A 24,778-nucleotide genomic window follows, 5' to 3' on the forward strand; every position below is an offset into this window, starting at 1 on the left:
ATTCTACGTTCTAGCACAGTTGGACTGTGTTATGTTATGCTATATAAGAGAAAGACCCATTCTACGTTCTGGCACAGTTGGACTATGTAGAGGGCTATTGGTGACAAGTTCATCCTTGATGTGATTAGCTGTGATGTGATGTATTCCATGTTATCATATGTTTTAAATGTTTTATTATTCTGCTCATTGGGCTCTAGTAGCTCACCCCTCTCCCATTTTTCCCTAGGATTGCAGGTACAGGGTAGACCAAGAGGTCCGCAAGAGTAATGAAGTCATGTGTATGTAATAGATAGTGTGGACATGATAAATGTATTAATGTTATGTAAAAGTACAGTTTTAGTCATGTAATGATATTGAGGATTAGAGATTGTGCTTGACTATATGTATGAGGTATCCCTTTTAATACATGATCTTAGATGTTTTATGTTGTCTATGCAAACTAACTCAACGGTTGATGTATCGCCCATTGGGGCATTGATGAGATCCCACAGAGGGGTCAAGTTATGATTATGTTCAGTGCATGCACAGGTTGAGTTTGGTGTATGATAGAATGTATGAAAGAAAGTTTTAATTTTAATGTATGTTGTTGATCATGTATGGGATTAAATAGGTTTACAGGTTGCATGTCAGGCTTGCTACGGGTCCCGGCGGCCTTAAGCCGACCTGGATCCTAGCGCCGGTAGCGGTCCGATTTTCGGGTCGTTACATTGACTAAACTTCTAACTTGTGAGTTTTTCTAATTTTGCAAAGGCGTTCCTGTTTTTTATTTCGCTGATTCATCAGTAATGCAAGCTCGGGCGTATAATTTTCATATAATCAAAGTAGGTTAGATCATGTACCTTCTTAGTACAATGAGCTTGTCTTCTTGGTTTTGTTTTTTGTCCTGTGTTGAGTGGAGTTGGGGTTATGGCTTTGCTCGTCTGCTCATGCCTTCGATTTCTTCTTGTTCTTTGGGTTAGAGGGAATTTGTAACTTCTATTTTGCCATTTGGCTTTCTCGAGTTTGGCTCTTTCCTCGCTTAGTTCTTTCGAGCTCAGATCTATGTATCTCAGCTCGGGGTTCAGCCTTTTCTGGCCTGCTTTGTTCCTTTCCGATTTTTAGACTTGCTTGAAGTTTTTAGCCTTTTTCGCCTGGTCACCATTTCGAGGCTCTTTGGCCTTGTTCAGATTCAGGCTTTTCGTTGGTTTTGGGGTGCCGGGATCATTTTGGAGCCCGTCTTCATCATCTCAGCCGGTTTTATGGTGCCGGGATCATTTTTGAGCCCGGTCACCCACCTCACTGAGCCCTTTAACAAGATTCAGGTGCTTTAGCTTTACTGTCGCTTCATCATCTCAGCCGGTTTTGTGGTGCCGAGGTCATTTTTGAGCCTGGTCACCCACCTCACTGAGACCTTGAATAAGATTCAGGCACTTTGGCCTTACTGTCGCTTCATCATCTCAGCCAGTTTTATGGTGCTGGGGTCATTTTTGAACCCGGTCACCCACCTCACTGAGGCCTTTTGAATGAGATTCAGGCACTTTGGCCTTACCGTCGCTTCATCATCTCAGCCGGTTTTATGGTTCCGGGATCATTTTTGAGCCCGGTCACCTACCTCACTGAGGCCTTGAACAAGATTCAGGCACTTTGGCCTTACTGTCGCTTCATCATCTCAACCAGTTTTATGGTGCCGGGGTCATTTTTAAACTCGGTCACCCACCTCACTGAGGCCTTGAATGAGATTCAGACACTTTGGCCTTACTGTCGCTTCATCATCTCAGTCGGTTTTGTGGTGTCAGGGTTATTTTTGAACCCGGTCACCCACCTCACTGAGGCCTTGAACGAGATTCAGGCACTTTGGCCTTACTGTCGCTTCATCATCTCAGTCAATTTTGTGGTGCCGGGGTCATTTTTGAGCCCAATCACCCACCTCACTGAGGCCTTGAACAAGATTCAGGCACTTTATTTGTGTCTATTTTCTTTTCCTTTTTAAAGAAGGCAAACAAGTCATGGCAAACAACATAATTTGACAATAATATTTATTTTATTTGCACATTTTAAAGTATAGTTGTTCGCTTTACATTTAGTAGGATTTTAAGGAAAATACCTCTTCAAATGCTGGATATTCCAAGCATGAGGCTCAGGGTTCCCTTGCATGTTCGCAATTCAATACATGCCTGGTTTGATCACTTTGATTATTTTGAAAGGGCCCTCCCAGGTCGGTGCCAGTTTTCCCACTGTAGCTTTTTTTCCAGTTTGCTTCCAAGTTTCTCAATGCTAGGTCTCCTACCCTCAGACTCCTTTCCCTGACTCTTTGGTTGTAGTAGCGAGCCGCCTTCTATTGATACGCAGCGGTACGAATCTGAGCTTCTTCTCTGACTTCCTCTAGGGCATCTAGGTTATTTCTCAGTTTATCGTCATTGGTGTTCTCGCTATTGAACTGGACTCGATGTGTAGGAACTTGCAGCTCGATTGGAACTACAACTTCAGTGCCAAACGCAAGTGCAAAAGGTGTCTCTTTGGTTGGAATTTTAGGCGCAGTTCTGAATGCCCACAGGATACTGTTGAGCTCATCCACCCAATTTCTCTTTTCCCCATCCAATCGCTTCTTCAGTCCCTGGAGGATAGCTCTGTTGGTGACCTTTGTTTGGCCGTTGGTTTGGGGATGGGCCACTGAGGAGAATTTATGCCATATGCCCATATTTTTCATGAATTCCTTGAAAACATTGCAATCAAATTGCCTACCATTGTCTAATATGAGCACCCTCGATATACCGAACCTGCAGATAATGTTGCCCCAGACGAAATCTATCATTTTTCTTGCTGTAATTGTGGGGACTGCCTCTGCCTCTGACCATTTTGAAAAGTACTCCGCAACCACTATTACAAACTTCTTCTGCCCTGTGGTCTTGAAAAAAGGCCCTAGGATGTCTATGCCCTACTGTGAGAATGGCCATGGGCTGGATATGCTAGATTGAGGTGTGGCTGGAATGTTGATGGCGTTGGCAAACCTTTGGCATACATCACATCTTCGGACGAACTCCTCGGCCTCCCTTTTGACGGTGGGCCAGTAGTATCCCTGTCTGAATATTTTGTTTGCTAATGTCCCTGCTCCTTCATGGGCTCCACAGATTCCTTGATGTATTTCTTCCATCACCCTTACAACTTCTTCTAGGCTCACATACCGGAGCCATGGGCTGGACTTCCCTCTTCGGTATAGGGTTCCCTTCACCGCTTGGTAGTTGACAGCCTAAGCCGCAATTTTCTTTGCCTCAGCTTTATCCTCGGGGAGCTTTTGTAACGACCCGGAAACCGGACCTCTACCGGCGCTAGGATTCAGGTCGGCTTAAGGCCGCCAGAACCCGTAGCAAGCCAAACATACATCCTGTGAACCTGTTTAATCCCATACACGGTCAACAACATACATAAAAATTTAAAACTTTTCTTTCATTCAAACATTTCTTTGCCAAGCCTAGCCTGTGCATGCACAAACATAACATAAACCTCTCATTGGAGTTCTCATCAAATACTCCAATGGGGTAACATAACATAACATAGGCTTGGATAACATAAACATTATAAAAACATTATATCTCATACAAGACCATGTGTACAGGGAATACAACAGACTCTAGTCAAGCACATTATTAAACTTACATTACATTACATCTCATACTTTTACATTACAAACAAACCATGTCCACAGCTAAGCTATTACATAAACTTCTCTTACTCTGCTGACTTCTCTATCTACTCTGTACCTGCAAGACTGGGGTTAGGGGAGAGGGGGTGAGCTATAAAGCCCAGTGAGCAGAAATTAAAAACATTTGCTTTAGTTCCTCCATTTTTAGGTATATTATTATTCATTTTATTATTATTATTATTATTATTTTATTTCATCATATTATTTAACTTTTTCTTTCTTTTTTTTTTTTTTATTCGTGCTTTCATGAAATGCAACACATCACAGCTAATCACATAAAGGATGGTATTGTCACCATTTGTCCTCAACATCTCCAAATGTCAGGGGCGTAGAATGGGCCTCGCTGGTCTTTCTCTTACATAACATAACATAACATAACATCCTAAAGTGCCAGGGGCGTAGAATGGGCCTCGCTGGTCTTTCTCTTACATAGTGCCAGGGGCGTAGAATGGGCCTCGCTGGTCTTCCATAACATATCATCATAACATAACATCAAAGGACTATGGATCACCCAACAACCATCCACATCAACATCAAATTATGCAATGCAACATATTCGTGAATTTCTAATGCAAACATCCTGGAATATTTCATGGCATTAATGATGCATGAGTATGCTTTCAGATTCATTCATTTGTTCATTTATTCAATTACTTTACTTAGAAACTTAGGGAGTTATCCCACTCACCTGGTGACTGAAGCTTTAACAACGGACTCTGAACGACTATCTCACAACCGGGGGTCTCGGTTCCTCGGGTCCGAACCTACACAGGTGGACTCAAATGAGGCACCAAACAACAAGAACATAACTCTAAACATACCCCCAAAAAACCTCCTAAAAACACCTCAAAATATCCCTAGAAAACATGCAAGAAAAGGCTGGGAAGGGCACTTTCGGCGGCACCTTCGGCGGCCGGAAGTCCCTCCAGAGCCGAAAGTCAGGCAGGTTCGGCGGCACCTTCGGCGGCCGAAACTCCCAGACAGAGACGAAACTCATGCATGTTCGGCGGCACCTTCGGCGGCCGAAAGTCTCGGACAGAGCCGAAACTCCAACTTTCGGGGGCAAGCTTCGGCAGCCTAAAGCTGCCTCTCAAGCCATGTTCGGCGGCCGAAACTCCCTTCGGCTGCCGAACCTGGTTTCTGCCAAAGGGCAGAAACTTGGCTCCCTTATGCATTTGCCTTCAAACTCACCAATCATGCATAAACTTGTTCTAAAACATGCATAAACACCATACATCACACCTAGGGGTCTCAAACTATCAAGTACCCCAACTACAACACTTCAACACACACAAACAACATACATCGTTCATCAAAACATCAAAACCCATAAACTCATCAACAAGCCTAAACATGCATCTCTACCCATAAAACAACTTAAAACTTACTTAAAACATATAAGGAGCTTAAGATCGGCTCTTACCTCTTGAAGATCGAGAGGGAGACGACCTAAACTTGGAGATCCACGAAAATGAGCTCCTGGGTTCCCAAAGCTCCAAAACTTGTTTCAAAAGTTCAAAACCTTCAATGCAAGCTTAAAACTCAAGAAAAATGGTGGGGATTTGAAGGAAGAACACTAGATGGGGAAGAGGGAGGTCGGAAGCTAGCTGTGGCCGAAAATGGGAGAAAGCTCGCCCATTTCGGCTAAGTACCCCTTTTATAGTGGCTGGCCAGACCACGTTCGGGGGCCGAAAGTGCCTCCGCACGCATGCCATGTTCGGCGGCTGAACTTGACTTTCGGCGGCCGAACCTGAACTTCCCTCACTCATGCTTTCGGGGGCCTAACGTGCCTCCAAAACGCATGCATGTTCGGCGGCCGAACTTGACTTTCGGCGGCCGAACCTGGGTTTTCCTCCAAAGACTCTTCATGCAAAAACTCATTTAATTTTCATACTTAAAACCATGAAATGCTTTAAAACATTTTATGAAAACATGTTTCTACCCTACTAGAGGCTTCCGACATCCGAGATTCCACCAGACGGTAGGAATTCTGATACCAGAGTCTAGCCGGGTATTACAGCTTTCCCTTCTCCAAATATTCGAGAAATGGGGTCATCCAGTTCCGTTTTTCCTCGATCTCCATTATAGTGTTTGCTTTGTCAAAGGTAGGGGTGCTGATGTATTGTATGTATACCTCATCTGGAAGCTGTTCCAGCTCTTCCTTAGACAGTCGACTGAGTAGGTCTACCTCTTTGTTTTCTTTCCGAGGTATTCTTTGGTATCTTACCATGATCCCTTGGCCTCTTAGCTCGACCGCTATGGCCTTTACCCTCGCCAAGTAGTTTTGCATGGTCGGGTCTCTTGCCTGATATGCCCCCATTATTTGGCTGATCACCAACTGGGAGTCGCTATTTATCTCGAGGTCGATTGCCCCTACTTCCATTGCGATCAGCATCCCGTTTATTAGGGCTTCACATTCTGCTACATTGTTGGAGGCATTGAACTCCAGGCGCAGAGCATAGCTATAACGACCCGAAAATCGGACCGCTACCGGCGCTAGGATCCGGGTCTACTTAAGGTCGCCGGGACCCGTAGCAAGCCTGCTATACTCTTTGTGTACCTGTAAAATCCCATACATGATCAACATTTTCTATGAAAACATAGAACTTTTCTCTGTACCAAGGCTCAACCTGTGCATGCACTAACTCTGTACTACTTACCCCCCTTACTAGAGCTTGCTCTAGACGGGTTAAAACAAAACTCATACAATGTTAAGCCTGGTGATCATACTCATAAAATATTTCAATCACATATTTACATAAACAGACCATGTATACAAAAGGAATTTACAATACATCTAGGTCAAGCACCATACTAAGACATCTCTTTACAATAGTACATGTCCACACTATACTATTACAAAATCCTTTATGCTTCCTGTACCCTGCTGACTTCCCTCTGACTCTGATCCTGCAAAACTGGGGTTAAAGGAGAGGGATGAGCTACTATAGCCCAGTGAGTAGAATAGATAAAACATGCTCACATGGAATGCATTACATCACAAGTAAATCACCCATCTCAGACGGACAGATTCAAAATTCCCTCTGTTTTGTGCCCGGCCCGCGAAGGAGCTACTCAGGACTTTTCTACGCACCCTATGGTGCTCTGTGCCCGGCCCTCTCAGGGCTCCTCAGGACTTTACTCGGAGGGCTAGTGAATCCAAAACTATGTCCGATCCGTACAAGCATAGAATAATGCAATGCGTCACATTAGTGTATTCTAGTGCACTCAACCTACATATCATGATGCATGGAATCATGCTAAAAGCATTTAAGTTCTCATATTACAAGATTAAGTTTAGTTTAGTTCCACTCACCTCTGGCTGCCTCTGAACTGACTCTGAATACTCTAAAGTAGTGCTCACTGCTGCTCTCTTCGGTTCCTCTGGTCCGTTCCTAAACAGGTGGACTCAAATGAGGGACCAAACTAACTCAAAGACAACTCTACAAAACTCCCCAAAACCCCCCTAAAACATCCTAAACCAATCACATAAAACATGCAAAAGAAGGCTGGACAGGGCACTTTCGGCGGCAGATTCAGCGGCCGAAAGTCCCTTCCAGAGACGAAACTCAAGCACTTTCGGCGGCACTTCGGCTGCCGAAAGTCCTCTCCAGAGACGAAAGTCTCTAACCTTCGGCGGCACCTTCGGCGGCCGAAACTCCCCTCCAGAGCCGAAAGTCCAAACTTTCGGGGGCAAGCTTAGGCAAGCTTAGGCAGCCGAAACCACCTCCTTAGCATGTTCGGCGGTCGAACCTTCTTTCGGCGGCCGAAACTGGATTCTCCAGTAAGGCAGAAACTTGTTCTGCTTCATGCAAACCAACCTCCCAACTTCCTCAAACATGCAACCCACAATTCCATAACCTGCATATACTCAAGTATAGGCACAAAGGGGTCCAAAACTAACTTAAAACCCCAACAAAACACACAACTAAACACATAAGCATGCTTTGACCACAAATCAACCAAAACCTTAACTTACCCTAAACCTGCATCTCTACCCATAAACTCCATAAAACCTTCATAAAACATGTGTAGAAGTTTAGGATCTTCACTTACCTCTTACAAATAAGAAGATAAACGATCCCAACGTGGAGATATGGAGAAACTCTCCCTCAAAGACTCCAAACTTCTAAACTTTGGGTTTTTAGCTCAAAACCTTCAAACAAGCATAAAAACTCATCAAAACTTGAAAAGATTTGAAGAAAACATGAAGATCACCCAAGAAAGAGCATGGTCTCACCTCTGTCTGTGAAAATAGAAGAAAACTTATCCATTTCACCGACCTAGGGCCTTTTATAGGTGGCTGGCCAAACCACCTTTGTAACGACCCCAAAATGGACCGTCACCGGCGCTAGGATTCAGGTCGGCTTAAGGCCGCCAGAACCCGTAGCAAGCCTGCTATACTCTCTGTGTACCTGTAAACCTCATACATGATCATACATTTTCTGTGAAAATAAAAACTCTTTTCTCTGAACCAAGGCTTAACCTGTGCATGCACTATCTCTGTACTCTGTACTCTGTACTCTGTACTTTGTACTCTGTACCCCTGACTAGAGCTTGCTCTAGATGGGTTAACTCATACCTGTTAAGCCTGGTTTTTCACATACAGCAAACTCCTTTCCAACTTCACACCACACTTCCTCAACTTGCATACACTCATGTATATGCTCAAAGGGGTCAGAAACTACCTTAAAACCCCAAACACACAACAAAAACAACACAGAAATAAGCTTTATGCACAAAATCATCAAAACCTCTCTTTTTACCCTATTCATGCAACTCTCTCTACAAACCCCATAAAACCTTCAGAAAACATAAAAACAAGCTTAGGATCTTCACTTACCTTGTGAAAACAAGTAGATGAATGATCCTCACGTGGAGTTTTGGAGCAACTTTCCTTCAAACTCTCCAAACTTCACAAACTTTGAGTTTTTAGCTTAAAACCTTCAAAAGATCATAAAAACTAATCAAATCTTTGCATGATTTCATGAAAACATGAAAGAAGACTCACAAAGGGCAGGATCTCACCTCAGAAGACAAAAGAAACGGTGTTCTTACCGCTTCAACCGACTGAGGGCCATTTATAGGTGGCTGGCCAGACCACCTTCGGCGGCCTATCGTGAAACCGAAAGCCATGCATGTTCGGCGGCCGAACCTCAACTTCGGCCGCCGAACCTAGCTTTTCTGCCTTGGTTCATTTCACTCAAACACTCAGTTCCTTATGTTTAAACCTTCATGAACATAGCAAAACATTTAAGAAAAACATAAATCTAACCCTTCTAGAGACTTCCGACATCTTGAACTCCACCGAAAAGTAGAATTCCGAAGCCGGACTCTAGCCGGGTATTACAACCTTCGGCGGCCAAACGTGAAACCAAAAGCCATGCATGTTCGGCAGCCGAACTTCACCTTCGGCAGCCGAACCTGGCTTTCCTTCCTTGGTGCTTTTCTTTCAAAAACTCATTTCCTTTACACTTAAAACCATGAAAACATACTCACGTACTTTAGAAAACACAAGTCTTACCCTTCTAGAGAATCTCGACATCCGGGATTCCACCGGAAAGTAGAATTCTGATGCCGGACTCTAGCCAGGTATTACAATAGCAAACTTTGAACCCTTCAGAATCTTTCAGCATTATTCCCGCGCCGCTACCCCCAGCGCTGGATGCCTCGTCCACATACAACTTCCAGCTGAATTCTCCAGGGGACTGCCTTTCTCTCTCTCCTTCTAAGGGATGTCTCACCAGGTTATGTTTGTTTTTCATTGAAGGAGCACTCTGCTATGAAGTCGGCGAGAGCTTGAGATTTTATGGTTGTGCGAGGTCGGTACTCTAAGCAGTAGGGGCTAATCTCAAAAGACTAAGCAAGCATCTGACCTGAAGTTTCTAGTCTGTGGAGAATTTTCTTCAACGGCTGGTCTGTCATCACTACTCCTTGGTGGCTTTCTAGGTAAACCCTGAATTTTCTGACTGCTAGCAATAGAGCATATGCTATTTTCTCGATGTTCAAATATCTTGTCTCAGCATCTTTGAGCACTTTACTGACATAGAATATTGGCTTCTGCTCTCCTCCTTCCACTCTCACCAGTACGGCACTGACAGCTTGTTTCGAAGCTGATAAGTAGATCAAGAGCTCTTCCCCTTCCAGTGGACTACTAAGTATATGTGGCGAACTAAGATAGCACTTGAGCTCTTTGAAAGCTTCTTGACAGTCCTCGGTCCATTCGAAATTCGAAACTTTTCTCAACTTCTTAAAGAATGGCAGGCACCTTTCTGCCGACCTTGACATGAAACGATTGAGTGCTACTACCCTTCCAGTAAGTCTTTGAACGTCCCTCACACAGGTCAGCTCAGGCATTTTCAATATGGCTTCCACCTTCTCAGGATTGGGCTTAATACCCTTTCCACTCACCATGTAACCCAGGAACTTCCCACCCCTGATGAAGAAAGTGCATTTTGCTGGATTCAGCCTCATTCTGTATCGCTCCAGTACCTCAAATACTTCCCTCAAGTCTATCAAGTATTGCTGAAAAGTTAGACTTTTTACCACCATATCGTCCACGTATACTTTCACATTCCTACCAATCTGATCTTTGAAAATCTTGTTCATCAATCTCTAGTATGTTGCCCCAGCATTCTTCAGCCCAAAAGGCATGGCCTTGTAACAGTAAGTCCTATCTTCTGTTATGAACGAAGTATTTTCCTCATCTGACCTGTCCATAGGGATTTGGTGGCAACCAGACATTACATCTAGAGACGACATATAATCAAAATCGGCCGTAGAATTGACCATTTTATTAATATCAGAGAGGGGGTAACAATCTTTGGGGCATGCCTAGTACAGGTCAGTAAAGTCTATACATATCCTATACTTGCCATTGGCTTTTTTCACTAATATAGGATTTACTAGCCATTGTGGGTATATGACTTCCCTAATAAACCCTGCTTCCTCCAGCTTTTGTACTTCCTCCCTGGTGGCCTGTTGCTTCTCTCTTCTTACTACCCTCTTCTTCTGTTTTATTGGCTTAGCTTCGGGGAGGACGTTCAACTTGTGGGTCATCACCTCAGGGTCTATCCCAGGCATGTCTGATGGCTTTCAGGCGAAGCTTGGGGCGTGACCTCGGATCAGGGCCATTACTTCAGCTTTCTGCTCTTTAGTCAAGCCAGTATTAAGGCTGAAAACCTTGTCTGCTTCTGTTTCTGATAAGGGGAAGGTTTCAAGTTCTCCAACTGGTTCCGTTCTGGCCTCTTTCTTCTCATCTTGGACCTTCAGGACTTTCGAGTTAAATTTTTCCCCTGCCGAGCTCAGTTCCGACACTGTGGCCAGGTATACTGCTCTCACCTCTTCCTAACACCCTTTGACTACTCCCACTCCTGCTTCGGTTGGTAACTTCATAGCCAGGTATCTGATGCTGATCACTACCTCAAAATCATACAGCACCGGCCTTCCCAGTATGGCGTTGTAGTTCAGAGGAAGCTTTACCACCAAGAATACTGCATAGTGAGTTCGAGCCAAGGGTGCTTCTCCGAGGGTCAGAGCCAATTTCACCTTTCCTTCCACAGGTACCGGGACTCCTCCGATCCCCTTCATCGGGGCCTGATCCCGAACTAACTGCTCCTCGAGAATTCTCATTTGCTGGAAAATTCTGTACGACAATAAGTTCACCTTGCTTCCGTCGTCAACTAGAATCTTCCTGACTCGATAGTTATGAATGACGGCTTCAATAACGAGAGCATCGTTGTGAGGCATCTGAATGCCGTGGGCATCTTCTAGGGAGAAAGAGATGACCGTTGGAGAATGTTCTGCCACTTGCATGACTTCAGTACTGCTGCCTTCCCCATCTCGGCCCCTTTTTCTTCCTCTCCTGCTCATCCGACCTCCAGTTCTCCTGACAATCATATTGATGGTTCCACTGGAACCGTCATTCACTGTTCCTGTTCTCGGCCTCTGAGGTCTTTCTGTAGTAGGATTTTGCTGGGGCCTTTCTCCTTCCGCTTTTTTCACAAAGTTTCGCAGGTGTCCTCTTTTAATCAGCCTTTCAATCTCGCTGATCAACTGGTAACAGTTATTGGTGTCGTGGCTGTGCATGCGATGGTACTGACAGTATTTGTCAGGATCTCTTTGGCTTGCTTCAGCCTTCATGGGCTTGGGCCACTGAAGAAACTCCTTATTTTGGAATGCCATGAGCACTTCGGCTCGGGAGGCATTGAGAAGGGTCAGGGTCTCAGGAACTCATGGAGGAAATGGTCTTTGGTCCTTCCTGTCCCAGGGTTGTCTGTACGCCTCAGGCTTTTTATTTTGTCTCTTTTCGTGCCTTTCCGGCCTCCTTTCCTCCGAGGCTTTTCCTCTGTCTGCTACCTCCTTGGCAAATCTGCTCGTCATCAAGGCATCATCCTGCTTTATGTATTTTTCTGCCCTCTTCATCAGTTCTGCCAGCGAAGTAGGGGGCTTCCTAGTCAACAAGCCGAAGAACTCAGGAGAGGTGGTCCCTTTCTGCATGGCTTCCACCGCCCTACCCTCATCTAGTTCAGGGATCTGTAGGGCCTCCGTATTGAAATGAGCTACATATTCCCTCAAGGATTCATTCCTCCTCTGCCTAACCGTCTCTAGGTAATTAGTTTTTCTGTCAGCCGACACTCCTGCTATGAACCGGCTGATGAAAATATTGGCAAGATCTCCGAAACTTCTGATACTCCCCAGCTTCCAGGCTATTGAACCATGCCCGTGCTGGCCCTGTGAGCGTCCTGGGGAATACCTTGCACATCAAGGCATCCGATAAGGTCTGCAGCTCCATGAAAGTTTTATAGTTAAGGACGTGCTCCCTGGGATTTTTCATTCCATCGTATGCTGCCATAGGCGGCATCATGAACTTTTTAGGGATGGTCTCCTGCTGCACCCATCTTGAGAAAGGCGAGGATGCGGGTAAAAGGGTCTGATTGTGATCCTTTACCCCCAACTCGGCCAAGAGCTGTTCTCTCATTTTCTGCAGCTTTTGATCTACATTTTCTTCTTCTTGTCTAGGCCTCTTCTCCATGTGATACTCCTCCTTCCATTCTTCGCTCTCTGTTCTTCTGGTTGTTTTGGCAGAGTAAATGTCTGCCTCGTCATTTTCTATCAGCTCCCTTACCTTTCTTCCATGGACTCTGGCCTCCGGCTCTTCTTCTTCACCAGCCCTTCTGCCTCTTTCTCTGATTTCTCTGCTGTTTTGTTAGGGGTGATTGAAGGTAGGCTAGGGCTCGTTGGTTTGGATTGCTTCTATCATAGGCAATACATTCGATGGGGTGCCAAGGCCCCTTTGTTGCATCATTTGCCCCAGCCAATGGGCGGTGTTTTATAATTGGAGGGCCATGGCCTGGAGGTCTTGGTTAGATAATGTGGCTCCGGGTACATTCCCTGCCGAGCTTGGCAAGGGATTAAAAGGGGTTGGTGGTAGGTTATTGGGAGTTATAGGACTGGAGAAAGAGAACTGTTGCCCCTCTTGGGCAGAGCTTAGGTCATTGAGGGTATTGGGAATGTTGTTTTCGTTATGGTTGGCCATTGTGGATCTTAGTGGGTTTTGTTAGAGTGGAACTCCGGTGACGGAAAGATCTCCTTCGTTTCCCACAGACGGCGCCAATTGATGATTTGAGATCCAGAGAAAATAGAATTTACAATGGTTGAGTAAACTTTGTCTGAGAGGAGGGTGCTCCTCCCCTTTTATTCTTTTTTTTCATCTGTTAGTGACGTCCAACGGTCTTGCTGCTACTGCGCCACCTGTCTCTGTCATACGGATACGTACGTACAAAAGCGTCAGACGTCTGCTCCATGCTGAACGGCCATTTAATTCTCCCCCTGGCACACGTGTAAACAGATATATTGGGTGAGTGGGCCGGTTATCCCTTCTTTTGCTAGGTCTCATGACCGAGCTGGGGGTGAAGAGACTGAGACCCAAGGAAGGCCTGATTTCGAGACCGAATGGTCTAGGCCGGCCTATTTAAGAGGCTTCATGAACCTTGGACTAGAGCCGTCATCATGGGCCCGGCCTCGTAATCGGAGTGGTGAAACTAAGCGGTTATCAAAATTAATTTATTTAAAATTTAAATGTTTAATATTAAAAAATAACATAAACATTAAGAATTTTTAAATACTTTTTATGTTATTAGATTAATCCTACATAAAATCATGAAGATATTGTTAGGAGTGAGCGGTATTCGGTTCAAACTGAAAAAAATTGACTGAACCGAATTAATTTGAAAATTCAGTTTGGTTTTTTATTTATTTCGGTTCCGTTCGATTTTTAATTTTAAAAATTTTGATTATTTTAATTTAGTTCGGTTTTGATCAGAAAAAAATGAAAAAATCAAAATGAACCGATTAGTAATAATAGTATATTATTTTCAATAATTTAAAAGAGATTAAATTATATTAAAGTTAAATATTTTAATTAAATTTTAAAATACTAAAAATAAAGTATAAAAAAATTTATTAAAAATTCAAACCAATCAAATCGAATCGAATCGAATTGAATTAGATCAATTCAGTTTAATTTAATTTCTAATTAAAATCAATTCAATTTGATTTTTATAAATATTAAATTTTTAATTTTTAATTTATTCAGTTCAATTCGATTTTAAATCAAATCGATCGGATGATCATCTTTAAACATTATAAAGATGTTCGTTGAGCGATTTTAAAGTCCAACTATTTGTATATAATAATTTACTAATATAATAATATGTAAAATAAAAAAAATAAAAAAAGAAAAAAAATAAAATCAAACTAATTTATAAATATTAAAATGAAAAATTCTATTTTTAATTTATTTTTTTATTTATAAAATAAAAAGTGTTGAACGATTACTCAAAAAACTATTTTACTTTTTATTGAAATTTACAAATATAAACATGAGCGAGCAATATTTGGTTTAAATTGAAAAAATCGATCAAATTGAATTAATTTAAAATTTTAGTTAGATTTTTTATTCATTTCGATTCGATTAGTTTTTAATTTTAAAAATTTTAGTTATTTCAATTCGATTTGATTTGATCAGAAAAAATTAAAAAAATCAAACCGAACTGATTGGTGATAATAATATATTATTTTCAATAATATAGAGAAATTAGATCATATTAAAATTAAAATATTTTAATTAAATTTTAAAATATTAAAATTAAAATATAAAAAATAAAAAAATTATTAAAAATTCAAACCGATCAAATCAAACTGAATCGAATCGAATTAGATCAATTTAATTTAGTTTTTGACCAAAATCAATTTGATTTAATTTATATAAATACTAAAATTTCAGTTTTGAATTTATTTAGTTTGGTGCGATTTTGAACCAATCCTGCCAAATGCTTTTACCCCGGCTATAAACATGATGATATCAATAATTATAAAAAAGAAAAAGTTAAATTTAAATATAAATAAATGAATTGCCCATGAAGTAATATCTTATAATTTAATGATCTAAACCTCAATCTAAATAATATTTTAAGGGGATTTAAATTATTCAGATAAAATTTATGTAAAAAATAGCTACAACGACTCATTTCCCCCAATAATTTCCTAATAATTGACAAATAAGCAAGATTGGACACAAATGACTCGTTGACCACTCCGTCCTATAAATGTGTCGAGGCAGCATTATTCTTCTTCAAACACCACACAGTTGAGAGAACGATGGCACTCTCTTGCACGGCCAATCTCAAGACTGTGCTAACACAAAGCATAACACCAAAGCCTCACTCAGCAGGTAAGACAAAAAGATCTCTGGCTACTTTTAAATTTGCTATACGTTTCTTAATTATAAATATTAATGAGCAAGTCTTTAATTTCCTCTTATGATGAGCTTGTGAGCAGATCCATCACGACTACCGTTCAACAAAAAGCTGCAGAATGTAGAAGATCCACTTGGAAAAATCAGAGATTTCTTGAAGAAAGATGAGAATAAGCTACCAGTTTCCTCATATGACACTGCTTGGGTTGCGATGGTACCCTCACAGAATGGTTCCAAGCAGCCCCTTTTCCCAGAATGCCTTGACTGGATTATGGAGAATCAGCAGCCTGATGGTTCATGGGCTCTTGATCCTGCCCATCCCCTCCTTATTAAAGACTGCCTCTCCTCCACACTTGCCTGTCTCCTAGCTCTCCACAAATGGAATGTGGGCGACCAGCTTGTGAATAAAGGTCTAGACTTCATGGCCTCTAACATTTGGGCTGCCACTGACAAGCATCAACTTTCTCCTCTTGGGTTCGACATAATATTTCCAGGCATGATTGAGCATGCCAGGGACACAGCCTTGAATCTTCCTTTCAACAACTCTTTAATAGAGGGAATGCTTCAAAAGCGAGATTTGGAAATTAAAAGGCATAACATATATACCTGTGATTTCCTTTTTCCTTTTAATTCAACTTTTACGTACGTATTGATGCTGAGTTCATTCTGCTGCAGCTTCCAAGGCGAGCTAAACAATCTTGCAAAATATGCAGAGGGGCTGACCCAATTAAATGATTGGCAAAAGCTAATGAAATATCAAAGAAGCAACGGCTCACTCTTTAATTCACCATCTTCAACTGCAGCTGCTCTCATCCATCTTCATGATGAAAAATGTTTAGCTTACCTGCACTCACTGGTGAAAAAATTCCACAAAGGAGGTGATCATATAACTATAGTTTTTTTTTTTAATATAAGTTATGGCATTTTCAATATACATATTGAGTTAAAATTCTCCTGTTCTCCAGTTCCTACCACATATCCTCTGGACATCTATTCCCGTCTCTATATGATAGACAATTTGGCAAAACTGGGAATTGACAGACATGTCACGGAAGAAATCGCAGCCACACTAGATGACATATACAGGTGATGATTTACCACTAATGACTGAACCATTTACTTTTTAATAAGAAGCGAAATGATTAACTGGTTGGTGAACAGATCCTGGACGCAAGGCAGTGAAGAAATATTTTTAGACCCTGAATGTTGTGCTTTGGTATTTAGGCTTCTAAGGATGAATGGCTACGTAGTCTCTTCAGGTAAAATTTTTCTATCCATTAATTTGCAGTGTTTCAGCTTTTAGTAATTAGTAATTAGCTTACAACTGATATGCCATTGTGCAGATGCATTGGTGAATTTTGACAAACAAGAAGATACCTTAAGTTCATCTAGCAATAATATAAAGTCTGCTTTGGAGTTATACAAGGCTTCACAAATTACAATATTTCAAAGTGAACCTGTTCTTGAAAGAATTTACGCTTGGACAAGCACTTATCTTGGAGAAGAGTTAGCAAGTACTGGGGGGATCCAAGACAAGAGCCTGCATGATGAGGTACAACACAAACTTATCAGTAATAATAATCTTATCAACACAAGAGTCTGCAAGATCAGAGTTTTATTAAACACCATTGAAAAACTCTTCCACATACAGCTAGTCGTATACACCCATTCTCGGTTATTATTATTTTTTATTTTAATATTAAAAGTAATTAAAGAATATTAAATCTGCAGGTGGATTATGCTATTAACCATCCACTTTCCTACTTGGAAAGAATTGAAAGCCGTCGTTATATTGAGAATTACAACATGGATGACATTGAACTTCTTAAAACATCTTACAGGTAAGGTGGATGGAATCTTTAGCTTATTATTTTCTTGAATAATAATAATCATAATAATAATTATAATAATATCTTTCACGCTTTTTTTTATTTATAGGTTTTTCAATATTGATAAAAGTGATCTCTTGACGTTGTCACTCCAAGATTTCAATCAGTGTCAAGCCATGTACCGCAAAGAATTAGAATATCTGGAAAGGTAATTAATTAATTATTTATTTTTAATTTTTCAATCAGTACGGTTAATTAATTCCTATTTTGTAATAAAATTAGCAGATGGGTAAAAGAATATAATTTTGAAAAATTAGAGTTCGCAAGGCAAAAGATAGCGTATGCGTATTTTGCTGTTGCTGCAGTCCTTCCCCACCCTGATCTATCTGATGCTCGCATCGCTTGGGCTAAAAACAGTGTTCTAACAACTGTTGTTGATGATTTCTTTGACTTTGGTGGTTCTATGGAGGAAATACAGAACTTTATGGAATTGATTCGCAGGTATATAAACAATTTTAATTACCCATTTCATGATTTAGATAAAGAATTTTTTTTTTTTTAAAGAAAAAAAATGATGGAACTCAGATGGGATGATCACTCAACTGTTGGATTCAAGTCCAAAGATGTGAAGATACTCTTCTATGCAGTTTATGGTACAACTAATGAGCTTGCTGAGAAGGCCATCAAACAACAAGGGCGATGTATCAGAAATCACTTGATTGATCTTGTAGGAATAACTATTCATTTTAGTTGATTAATTTTCTAAATATTTATGCTTAATGATCATAATCATCTAATAATTATTTTATGTATGGTATATGCAGTGGATCACTCTGCTAGATACCATGTTAAAAGAAGTTGAGTGGGCGAGAGAAAACTCAGTGCCAACCATGTATGAGTACATGACAAATGGATATGTATCATTTGCCTTAGGACCTGTTGTTCTCATACCACTTTATTTCATGGGTTCTAAACTCTCCGAGGAAGTTGTCCAAAGCCAAGAGTACAATAATCTCTTCTTGCATATCAGCATGATTGGCCGACTTATAAATGATCGTCAAACTGTTAAGGTACGCATAATCTCTTCATGCATCGATTTCTATTCATCAACTTTTCTCTCATGAATGTAAATTACTTTGCAGAGAGAAAGTGAACAAGGAAAATTAAATAGTGTGTCATTATATGTAATACATGGTCGTGGAGCTATAACTGAGAAGGAGGCTCAAGAGGAGGTTGCAAGAATCGTAGAGAGCCATAGGAGAGAGTTACTGAGAATGGTGCAGCAAACGGAAGGAAGCGTGGTTCCTAAAAATTGCAAAGAATTGTTTTGGAAGATGAGCAAGGTGTTGCATCTCTTCTACATGTGTGGTGATGGCTATTCAAGTCCACACAAGATGGTTAGTGCTGTCAACGCAATCATCAATGACCCAATCCCTCTACCCCCATACTCAAAGTTAAAATTAAAGCGCTATTTTTATCTAAATTGAATTTATAGAATTCTCTGATTAAATTTATGATATCGTATTATTTATATGAATTCAGTCCGATACATATCAGATTCACTTATATGTATTTATTATCAGACTAAACTTATGAGTGGAATAAATCGCTATTTTATATTATAGCAATAAAAATAAATAAATTTAAATTTATAATTATAATTTAAATATATAAAATAATAATTTAGAATAGCTGTACTAAACTAATAAATAATGCCAGTAAAATCCCATAAAGAATTTCGTATAATTTTATTTTATTGGTTTTAGGCCATCTTTCAATTAATCAAAAGCGGTTTCTATTTATTTCAAGTGTAAAATATTTACTATTCTATTTACAGTGTTACCTATTGAAAATTCGATAGTATCTTCCAATAATTAATTTTGGAGTAGTTTATGGCTAAGTCTAGGAATAAAAAAAAAATTAATTTCAATTATAAAATATCATATATTCTTGGGGCATGTAAATTTTATTTAATAATTTTTAATTAAATTAATTTTATAAAATAAGCTCATTTAAATATTTGTGTCAGACCAATTAAAAATTATCATGTCATTGAAGAACAAGTCAACCAATAAAATAGTAACACTTAGTTAATAGCCATTTGAAATTATCATCACAAATCCGTTATAAATGGAGATGAGCTTCTCCTCAAAAAAGAGAAAAGTATATCTCTCAACCTATGTAAGTTCTCTAAAAACTATAAGCTATTAGTTCCATTCAAGTCCCAAAACTATTAAATTTACGTCCTTCTTTTCCAAATTGAACGGGTATATTTTACAGATTCAATAACAAGTTTTTCAAATCTTGAATCACAAATATCAAAAAGAGATTCTACTAACTCTACAGAACTTCCATTCAAATTTTAAGATTATCAAATTTATAAGTCCTCTTTCACCAAATCGAAAAAATTTTCTCTATCATTTCAAGAACAATTTTTCAAGCCTTTAAATCACACAAGTCAAAGGAAAGGATCAAGTTTTTTTTGTCTTAAAAAATTTATTGTTACATATTAAATCCTTTTTTTTAATTAAATTGATATTTATTCACATTTTCTTTATTTTTAATTTTATATGCTAAATTTGTGTGTACGAATTTGCATACGCAATGGGACCTCTCTACCTTTCTATTTTTTTCCTTTATGAAAAATTAAGAATCAACTTTCATGATGCTATACAAAATTCAAGTGAGAAGTGATTTGCAATCATTAGATTTCTGATAAATCTAAAAAATCGAATATCATGATCATCATGATGACTAATACAACCTTTTTAGAAGGGTAAATTGCCAAAATGGATAAAATTTTAGAGACGCTGATTGACTGATTAAAGAGAAAAATAATCAGATTGCTTATTTAAAAACCAAGGTGGATAGGTTGATTGAGAAAGGCCAATAGCTATTAAGTAACCTCAGACTCAAACTCAAAGTCAACAAGAAAGCATGGAGAGTTTCCTTCAAACCAACTCAGGATATCATCAAGGACACAATCAAGAATCAAGTTCAAAGTATCACCCAGCCTTCTTGCACAATGCTAAGTCTTACACTTAAAGGATTGATCTCATAAAGATTGCAAACTATCAGTACCCAAAATTTCAAGACAACATATGGCCCATTTTGTGGAAACTTGCATTAATGCTGGCATTGAAGGAGATCTTGAAAGAAAATGCCTTTATTGGCTGTTGGGAACAACTTAAACGGGAATTTCTCAATCAATTTTATAATACATGTCCTGTTGTTAGCACGATTGAGCTCACAAACATCTGTCAACAGGCAAAAGAACCTGTAATCGTTTACATACATAGATAGAGAAATTTAAATCTTAACTGCAAAGATCACTTCTCGGGGAAATGTCATCTTTGGATATGTGTGTACAAGGCATGCATTGGGAGTTGCTTTATATTTTTCAAGGCATCAAGTCTAGAACTTTTGAAGAATTGGCTACTCAGTTATGATTTTTGCAGAGGCAAAACTTCTTCAAAAGTTGAAAAAATACAATCTATGACTATAAGTAAACGCCATTCAATTACTCTACTAATTCCAAGTTAGGATAGAAGAAAGAAAAAATAGTACTCCTACCAAGAGTTACGACAGAAAGAATATCTTGAAAGAACGATAAGAGAAACAACAATGCCGACGCCTTCTTTGGACGAAGGGACAGCGAAAGAAGTCCTTAGGCAGGTCAGTTGCTTATAATCTGGAGTACGATTTCATGTTCAGTGGCTTGTTAAATGTTTAAATTTCGTGTATTTGGCTGGTGTCCTGTGTATCTCAGGTAGAGTTTTACTTCAGTGATAGCAACCTCCCTAGAGACACTTTTATGAAGAATACTATCAATGCCAATGAAGATGGAAGTATACTTGCACTTCAATATCATTGTTGTTTTGTACATGGTTGAGTTTTGCTTTCGTTCAGATTAAATTCTTTGTTGTTTACTTGGAAATTGTTGGGCTTTTTTTTTCTCGAAGAAATTGTTGGGCTTTTTTTTTTTCTCTCGAAGAAATTGTTGGGCTTGACTCTGGAAAACAGTGGTAAGTCTTGCTTTGATATGCTCATTTAAGAAGATGAAGGGTTATCTGAAATAGAAGGATATCAAGCCTGAAGAGGTGCCGGAAGATACTGTCAAGGCAGTTGCTGAAACTCTTAGGAAATCTAATAATCTTAAAGTTTCTGAAGATGGTAACTTTTCTGTTATTTCACCCTCCTTTTCCTCCTTTTTTTTTTTATCTCCCTAATCTTTTTATGCTTTGTCTTGATAATGAGTGAGTGCATGATTAGAAAATCAAATCAGCTTACTTAATTTAGGTTAAGTGAGTGTTCTAAAATCTTGCCCTGTGGAGCTTCGGTTTAAATTCATGTCTTGGAAGGGTGTTATTTCATTTTATTTTGTCCTTTGTGCTATTGGATTTTGATTTCGTAAGGCTGCAGTAAATGTTTGATCTTTCTACTACTTTTAGAGATTGATAAAAGTACCCTTCATCAATTCAAGCTTTCTGACTTGTTTTCCTTGTTGGTTTGTCTAAGTGGGATTTGGTTTCTAAAAGAATCTGATAATTTTCCTGGTTGAATGTCTGAATTGGCCGTTGATTTGGCTCCAACTAATCTGAGCTACAGTTCAATAACCTAGTCGGTTATCTTTTTTTGGTTGCCTGGTATTCACGAAAAATTGTTATTATTCTTACGAAATGGTTTACTGTGCCCTGCATCTCAGGGAAGAAAGTTGGTAGGATTGTTCCACTCTTAAAGCCAGAAGAGGCAGTAGAGCAATTAGACATAAGAACAATTGCTGCATCGCCCCTAGAGTATGATGTGAAGCGGGAAGACGTGGAATCTTTTTTTGGAAAACATGCAAAGGTAATCGATGGTTCCACTTGTTGCTATGACTGGTTTTTGGATTGTCACTGATGTCATCATGAATTATAGCTGTCTCCGAGGTTTGTGGTTCTTAAAACATGAGAATCTTTCTACTCATTGTAGGTGGTTAGTGTGAGGATGCCTCGTCATGTGGCTGACAAAAGGGTATTTTGTGGCACTGCGTTGATCGAGTTCTCTATGGAGGAAGATACTGAAAATGTTTTGAAGCAAAGTTTGATTTTCAGAGTTCTACGACTAGAATTGAAACTGAAGCATGCAATGATTGAGATTGTTTTTCTTCATACTAATCAAGCAGGCTCATTCTCTTTTGAATTTAAATAAGGGACTTGTGCGTATAAATATGAATCATACAACGTTTTTATTTGCCCCCAAGAGATTTTTTTTTTTCCTTCTAATATATGCTCTGTCCAAATCAGGAAAAAATTTGATGCAGGAAGAGCAAAACAAGAAGAGGAATTCAAAAATTCCTGTACCTTGATGGTTTCAAATAATAAGAACAATCCGAATGCAGAAGCAATTTTAGTAACGAACAATCTTTTGTTTTCTGGTGTAATTTTTCTTTGATGGTTGTTATTTAACTCATCATTCCTTGTGACGATAACAGCTATCCCAAAGGCTTGATTGTTGCATTTACATTCTGGGGAAGGCAATGGTGCTCAAGAGACTACCAACATTGATTCAAAGATCTGTAAAGCTGATGGAGAACTAAATTCCTCAGAGAATGATGCTCAAGAAAATGAACATGAGTCAGAGAATGTCTCTCCTGATAAAGAAAATAATCAGATGGACATTGAGGGAAAGGAAGACAAGGCTGATGAGGAAATTATCTCTGAAACTAAAGAAATACAAGTGGAAGATGGGAAGAAGTCAGCTGAAGAACCCATGGGAAAGGCCAAAGAAAAAGAGGGAAGACGCAAAGCTGATGTCTACAGGGATGACATAAATGTTGTAATGCGTGAAGATTTGAAAGCTGTCTTGGGAAAATTTGGCACTGTCAAGGTATTAAGATTCTTCTTCTTTTATTAGGCCATAATTTTCCTTCTTGCACAATTATTATGTTGTTCAAATCAAAGGATAAAACCATTAAGAAGATGAGTGCTGTAGATGAATCTTCCATCTCCATCATATTGGTCCTATTCTTTCTATTTCAATCATTTGGTTAGAGTGGATAGAACACATTCTTGCAACTTTTACCTAGAAGTTGGTCTGGGCTTTTGTGCTTTGTGCATTCTATTGACTCCTTATATCATATTTTTTTCTCCTTGGTCAAGTTCATTGATTTCAAGATTGGAGAGGATTCGGGATATGTTAGATTCGAACAACCTGAAGCAGCTCAGAAAGCTCGTGCAGCTGCAGTACTAGCTAAAGAAGGTGGCTTGATTGTGAAGAATTTCGTCGCAATTTTAGAACCTGTGACTGGTAGATTACAGTCTCAGTTTTAGTTGACGTAAAAGTGTTTGATTGAGTTCGTATATTGCTACTGATTTTAATATATTTTTTCCATATTCCTTCTGTGTAACTGTAATACCACCTTGTGATAAAATTGTATTCCAATTGATGGCCCCTTTATGGCCATTGTTCTACATGTGGCGGCATTATGGGATGTGAACTGATAGAAAGTCGGTTTTCTTTCTTCACTTGTGCTCATAGGCGAGGCGGAGGAGGAGTACTGGGACCTACTGCGTGGCAATCAAGAAAAGCATTGGGAAAATAGAGGCAACCGAGCAAGGTCAGAATCAGCATAGTCTAATTTTGATTGAAAACCATCTGCAGATGCTGCTATTAAAATGTGGTCATTTGCTCTATAATTCAAGAACTCACCTGGGATCTCTGTTATTGAATCTAAATTGTTGTTTACACCACTACAGGAGAGGAAAACACCATAGGGGTGGTGGCAAACACCGCGGATCCAGAGATAATTATTCAACTGGTCGACCGAATAAAGCTCAGAAAGTTGGAGCATCATGAGAGACAAATTATAACCAAGTGGTCAGTTTTGAGGTCAATTTTGGACGACACTTTCAGAGCTTATTGATTATTATGTGATAACATTTGCACTGCTGCTTGTTCTCAGTGATGTCTGCTATACATAAGTTATATTCGAGCCTCGGATGCAATAATGAGATACAGCTCCAACTTAATTAAGTTTGATATAGTTGATGAAATCATTATGGTTCAATTCGAAGTGTGAATCAGACTAGAATGTTCAATTGTATCCAAACTGTCTATCAGTGGCCATTTCAATTCTTTTCTCTTTGAATTCAGACCAGAATCGATTTGGAACTTATCCACTTAAATTAGAACGAGTTAGAATTGTTTTATTTGAATTTAATTTTTTTTTATTAATTTTTTTATTTAAAATAGAAGGTTAATTTTTTAACTAACAAAATTTCTATTTAAAAAAAAAAGAATTTATGCATAATAAAATTCATATGAATATTTCTTTTTATAAAAGAAATCATGCAAACAAAGATATAAAATTTGAAAACTAAATGATTTCAAACTTTCTTTTTAACTTAAAATATTAATAATTTCTTTTCTACTAAATTCGAAAAATCGTTTCTATTTTCCGTTTAATATTGTCTTTTTTAGTAAATTGAAAAATTGTACTATTATAAAAGAATGATTTTTATAATAATTGCA

General features: G+C 39.2%; 2 protein-coding genes and 1 pseudogene across 2 annotated transcripts; 2 read left to right on the top strand and 1 right to left on the bottom strand.

Moving 5' to 3' along the window:
- Window positions 1-11,026: 11,026 nt before the first annotated feature.
- On the bottom strand, window positions 11,027-11,863 carry LOC110619046. The gene has a single exon (XM_021762304.1). The coding sequence runs from the start codon at window positions 11,861-11,863 to the stop codon at window positions 11,027-11,029; it is 837 nt and encodes a 278-aa protein (XP_021617996.1).
- A 1,163-nt stretch (window positions 11,864-13,026) lies between these two features.
- On the top strand, window positions 13,027-18,794 carry LOC110618412 (ent-kaurene synthase, chloroplastic). The gene is made up of 13 exons (XM_043951754.1): window positions 13,027-13,182; window positions 13,530-13,729; window positions 15,250-15,413; window positions 15,521-16,315; window positions 16,403-16,523; window positions 16,599-16,696; window positions 16,781-16,989; window positions 17,169-17,278; window positions 17,376-17,474; window positions 17,552-17,767; window positions 17,852-17,993; window positions 18,091-18,336; window positions 18,409-18,794. Exons 1-13 carry the CDS (start codon window positions 13,027-13,029, stop codon window positions 18,751-18,753), a joined length of 2,901 nt encoding a protein of 966 aa, XP_043807689.1. The 3' UTR covers window positions 18,754-18,794.
- A 2,081-nt stretch (window positions 18,795-20,875) lies between these two features.
- On the top strand, window positions 20,876-24,435 carry LOC110619790 (annotated as a pseudogene).
- The last annotated feature ends 343 nt before the right edge of the window (window positions 24,436-24,778 follow it).

Source organism: Manihot esculenta, chromosome 16, assembly GCF_001659605.2.
Source record: "Manihot esculenta cultivar AM560-2 chromosome 16, M.esculenta_v8, whole genome shotgun sequence".
Taxonomy (NCBI): Eukaryota; Viridiplantae; Streptophyta; class Magnoliopsida; order Malpighiales; family Euphorbiaceae; genus Manihot; species Manihot esculenta.